Raw genomic sequence first — 6,095 nt, forward strand, 5'->3', positions numbered from 1 at the left:
TTCTTTAAAGATCCTTTGAAATAAATATTTAGACATGTTTTTTGTGAGCTGCCGGGCAACGAATTACTTTACATTCCCATAATACAGCTGCCCGACCTCAGAATCAAATTCACATCACACTTCAAAAAATGCATAAGAGAAGAGATTGGTCATGTTTAGTAATGCTTAAACTAACATTTAAACTTTGATATTGCGATTAACCTTCTGTAAAGTACACAGCTTGCAATTTTTGCTTAATTAAAAAAATCTGTACAATTACCTCAGCACCTATCAAAACATGTCAGTTTGTCAGAATGCATTCCCATCACACAAGCAGTTCCTGTAACATGCACAAAATCAATTCACAGTACACTATTTCCAATCATATTCTGTAATTCAAACAAGACAAGAAAAGCTAGTTGTTAATAACAGCCATCCAGGCTACAGGTGTGCAGTGTCAGGTTTTTGAAAAGCATATATATCAAAATATTTACTACAAATTGTGTCCCCATCACAAGATGCTTACAGCAGGTGGACAAGATGTGACTCTTCCACACCTGAGGAAAACAGAATGGTACAGGTTCTGAAAATGAAGAGTGTACTTGTGCAATCTTTGTACTTAATCCATTTAGTTCTAAAAAATCCCTTTACTTATATACATGAAATGTATACAGAGAAAAAGCATAAACAAAATGTGTACTATTATACCTATAGCTGTGTTTCTACACTGAGGACATGAATTAAAGTTCAAATTTCTTGATGTTATAGCAAAAAAGATACCATGTCATGCCACAAACTGGTCATTTTAGTCAATTATGTTATTCATACAGTACCACAGGTGTACACAGCACTGCTGAAAGGAAAAATACACCATACAAATGGAGTCCACCTGCTCCAAGGAGCTTTGGAGTTACTATATGACATGTTATCTTCCCTATATTATTGTGCAATGTTCGATGCACTAGTTGGTTGTCACTCTCCAACCTAAGGATGGCTCCAGTTCAGTGGTACTGTTACATCTGTAATCGGACTATGCACATGTATATAAACTATATGTAGAGATCATTAAATGCAGGTGCCTTCACATATTAAATTATTTAGGGCTATGTTTTCACTCGGACTATATGCTCACACAGGGCATTAAGGAATAGTAAGAAACCCATGTATTCCTGCACAGGTTACCTGGACCTTGGGTCTGGGTATGCAGGGATAAGTGAGCCACTTACCTCTCCCTGCCCAGAGCAGGTGACCATGGAAGAGAAGAAACACTGACTGTGCCTTCCCCCCGAATGCACCTGCCAGAATAGCTATATCCACACAAGGGATGTCATAATACGCTGCTGGTATCTATCCTCTTCCCGCCCTCAGAGCAAGGGTCAAACAGGAAGGGAGCTGAGCCTTCAACTGAGTCCGCCCCTTGTTCAGCACTGTGCCTTCTAGCCCTTCTCAATCTAGCCCTTAACAATTTAGAACATGAAGCGAAGATGATCTTTTCCAATTAGAAGTGCAAAAAGAATGTAGGAAGATAGCATATAATTACCCAACTTGGAATTGGTCCTGGACACTAGGGTTAACTCAGTACTCTTATGAAAAGTGTACTGTAATCTTTAATGACTACAAGTGGGCAAGACCCAAGAAAGCTGGAGTTTCTTATGATGATTGACTGCATATAAGATGCAATGGCAACACAAGGGAAATCAACATCAAGAATGAGTGATTATTAAAACTAGTCCAGAACAAGATATTTTATACAACATGATAAAATGAAAAGTCACTACTACAAACCTGTGGTTGAAAATGAAACTTTGTTTAAAATTTAGTTGGATTAATTTAAATGATTATTCATGATAAGGATTCTAGCTGCACTGGCAACTTTTCTTTCGCACTACAGCACTTTTTTTCAATACTCAAGCTATTTATTATTAAGGGCTTCAGTTTTCTGAGCAGCATAGAGAAAATCAGAGTACATGCAGGTCCTATTAGCAATAAATATACTTGTAAGTACCAAACATAATTCATTAGCAATTTCAACAAAAATAACCATCAGATATTCATTATAGCAAATCAGACCTAATAGCCAAGTACCATTTTTCTTTTATTTTCCAAACCATATAATCATAAAAAAATATAGGGTAAAAAAAAGCACACCACTAAAGGCCTGTGATAGAGCCTTCAGAACCTTGAAAGACCTCTGAGTAGAGAAACTGTTTTCCTTCACCCAGTTATCACTCCACATAGATGCTTCAGATGTTGGGTGGGGCTGTCCCAGGACATGGATAGAGTGGGGGGAGAACACCCAATACTTTATATTAGCCAGAAACTGTTTCCCAGAGAAATGGCCCACTTAACTATAGAGAAAGAGCCCTGGGTAGTGAAGTTGGCCGCAGAAGCACTACAATATTACATTTTCGGAAACCCCAGCCTCTCGATAACTGATTACCGACCTCTCCACTGGCTAAATTCCATAAGGGACACCGATTCCCGGATTATGAGCTGGTATTTAGCCTTACAGTCAGAGGCATCTGCCTTTCAAGTGGCAGACAGGCGGGGAGCCAAACACCAGAATGCAGTTTTATTTTCCTGGGATGGGAGGAGAGGAGTACAAAAACAACTGTGGGCCCAGGAAGCCTCACCCCACTCCAGTTGGAAAGGCTTAAAAGGAGGCACTGCAGCACAGCCAGGCAGCTAGCAGAAGGGAATGGACCTTTGCTCATCGCTATAGAGGGACTACAACAGAGCATGCATTACCAGGAGGGGACCCGCAGCACGAAACAGGGACTCTCACCCACAGAGGCCTGCAAGCCAGTCTGCAAGGGGCACCTACGAGCTTTAACACACCTCGAGGAAGGATAGAGAGGTAGGAAGGGACCCAGGAGAGGGTGTTGGCTGGATGGCAGGTGCTGAATGCCGTCCCTACAGCACTCAAGAGGGTCCCTGGGTCAGAACCTGGTGGAGTAGGCAGGCCAGGTCCCCCTACCTTTCCCTGCTCCTCCTGCTGCAGGCTCTAACAACTAGGCAAGCCTGTTGCCACAGACTAACCACTAGACAGGAGATCTGCCTGTCAGCATAGCCCCATTTAGATTTGCTTTTTGTAATTAAAATTCAGAATCCACAACCACTAACTAACTAGCACAAGACATTTTGTAGAAAATGTTGGCTATTCTCTATTTTGTAAGGGCCAGTGGCGGCTTGTTCTGTGTCCCCAGGCGAGGCAGTGACAAGGCATAAAATATCTCCTTACTCCCCTCCACTCACTACCTATATTTTAGGGAGTGTAGCCTCCACGCAGCTGTTACTCTCCCACCCATGAAGGTGGGCAGGGAGTGAGTGGAGCTTTGTTTTCACTCCTACCGCAACAACCCAGATAGGAGAGCTGAGCTGCCACACTGGGGAAGTAACTGCACCAAATATAGGGCTGGCACAGATTACTTAGTCCCTGACTGATAGTCTGTTTCCCAATCTACTGCTGAGATGGTGCAACTACATGCTACTCCTTGTTCTGGGTTTGTGACAAAGACGCAACTTAGACCAAACTTAGATCAAAATATCTGAGTTTGAGAGCTCAGGAGGTGGTAAGTAGGAAGAAAAACATGCCAAGAAAGGTGTTTTTTAAAGGTCTGCGACAAATTCATCTTTTTAAGGATCATTTAATGAACTGAAATTCTACTCCAGCATATAGTTATTTGTGGACCACTTGTAAGAATCTGAATTAAAATCAGCTCAGCGGCCTGCCAATAAAGTCTCCTCTCCTATAAATTAAGTAGCAAACAACAAAACTGCATATGACTTCCCTAACAGACCTGCATGAAAAATCATGGGCATAATGTGAAAATAGCAACATCAACCAACACAATTCACAAATCACTAATTCTCTATTTTAGATAACTGTTTTCTATAACTGACTTCAGGGAAAGCTGTGGGATACTCCTAACTTTTGAAAATCAGAATACTTATTCGGGTGCCTAAATATGGATTTACAAGCCTAATTTGAATATCTCGACTCATTTTTGAAAACCTTAGCCTGGACATTTGCATTTACTGTAGTGTACCATAGTTAAAGTAGAAATGGCATCTTTATTCTAAAAAGAGCTCATATCACTACAACTAGGTAAAGCTGGATTGGGAACAGGCTGATGCTGCAGTAGTCACAGGAGTATTACTCAACATGAATAAAGGTGAAAGCTCAGACCTTGCATGCTGAAGAACAGTTAAGAAGATTCAAAACATGTATATATATATATATATATATATATATATATATATATATATACACACACACACACTACACACACACTCACATATATATATATATGTGTGTGTGTGTGTGTTGAAAAAATACTTAATACACAAAATACTTTAAAAAAAAAAAAACCACACACACACACCGAGTTTTCTTCCTCCTCTTCCAGCTCCCTTTGTTGTTCCTCATGCCTCTTTGCCTTGATCTCCATAGCTTCTGTGATCAGATCTCTTAAAATTGAGACTGGTTTGGCATTCTTAATAAAAATATGCTAGAAAACAAAACCATGAAATTATATAACAGAAATCCAACAAATACTTTTCAGCTACAACTTAATTACAAGTAACAGATGTTAAAAATAACATGTTATTCAACATCAAAGACTTTAGCGATAAATAGTCTTTCACATCAGACAGAAATTAAAATCTAGGTTCGGGAAATATATAATCCCTCTTAGCTGCTTTGCAACTAAATAAAATTTAGCTTTTTTATTTATTTGGGTTTTTTATACAGCAAGCCATGGGAAAATGTAACTATATAATACAACTGCTTTATAGTTGAGGGTGTAATTGTTGAAAGGAAATGTGGATTAGGTAGTAAATAAATAGAGCGGTGATTGTCTGACATAGAAAAATAAACTTTTTCAGATATTCAGTTACAACATTTAATTAATCTTAACAAGCTGACAACACAAATTAGTGGCCATAAGCAGAGCAGCCATTGCTGTTGCTTACTTCAACAAACCTGTATTTTAATATGTCATGAATTATTTAATCATCTGCAATGCTGAAATGTAAAACAAGCAAAAAATCCCAACTACCTTTTAGCAGGCAGATTTGAATTAAAAAAGAAACCATTTAAAATATCATTTACCCCTCTTCATATGCATGTTGCTGTCTATTAAGCACCTGTTGTCAGAATATTCGGATTTCTCCATTAGTATTTACATGGAATTTCTCAGAGCAAGAAAACAGACCTGTAGTTCTGAGACTGGCAGAGTAAGTTATTACACCAAATGAAAAACGACAATTAAAAAAACAGCAATGAGCATTTCAGTAGTTGGCTTCTTTTTCTTGGTCTCAGCTTAAATATTGAAGCCTTTACCTTATTTTTCCTTTCTATGTCCTATCATTCAAAAGATGAGCTTTACTGATGCAATCTAACATCTCTTTGTTATATTCATAATTGTAGCGAAGTAGCTGTTCAATATGTAACTACGAGCACTCCAAAGACAACACTTGGGTCTATCCTTGAAATTTAGGGCATGTCTACACTACAGCCTTGCTCCCACCGATGTAAGTGCCCTACTACACCAAAAGAATAACAACTCCACCTCCATGAGAGGCGTAGGGCTTATGTCAGTGTAGTTAGGGCAACGCAATGTCCCTGTAGACACTGCCTTACTTACATCAGCTGTTGGCTGTCATTCTTGTCAATTTCACAGCTCTGTGCTGAAGCTCCCTGATGTGAACCCCACATCCAGCTCACAGCTCGGGCAGTCACCCTGGGGCAGGTGGGGGGCTCCAGCTAGAGCCCGGCTGTCCCCCAGGCTCCTGGCTCCCCACTCCCAGCCAGGGTGCTGCCCTGGCTCCCCACTCGGAGCTGGGCTGCCATCCAGGCTCCTGGATCTCCGCGCCAAGCTGGGCTGCCCCCGGCTCCCCACTGGGATCCCTGCTGCCTCCCAGCTCCCCACTTGGATCTGGGAGCCCGGGCAGCAGCCTGGCTCGGAGTTGGAAGCCAGGAACCCGGGCATCAGTCTGGCTTGCAGCAGGGAGGCAGAAGCCCAGGCGGCAGCCTGGCTCACAGCGGAGAGCTGGGAGCACAGGCAGCAACAAGGCTCCCAGCAGGAAGCCTGGGCAGCTGCCTGGATCAGAGC

General features: G+C 41.2%; 1 protein-coding gene across 1 annotated transcript in view; it reads right to left on the reverse strand.

Annotated features, from left to right (window-relative positions):
- The window catches only part of STK3 (serine/threonine kinase 3), a 278,273-nt gene that overhangs the window by 149,205 nt on the left and 122,973 nt on the right, over positions 1-6,095 (reverse strand). Inside the window, exon 8 of the mRNA XM_024215812.3 lies at positions 4,365-4,490. Coding sequence (XP_024071580.1) covers positions 4,365-4,490 — 126 coding nt within the window. The remainder of the gene's footprint in view (positions 1-4,364; positions 4,491-6,095) is intronic.

Source organism: Terrapene carolina, unplaced genomic scaffold (assembly GCF_002925995.2).
Source record: "Terrapene carolina triunguis isolate 2854851 unplaced genomic scaffold, T_m_triunguis-2.0 Scaffold58, whole genome shotgun sequence".
NCBI classification, from domain to species: domain Eukaryota; kingdom Metazoa; phylum Chordata; order Testudines; family Emydidae; genus Terrapene; species Terrapene triunguis.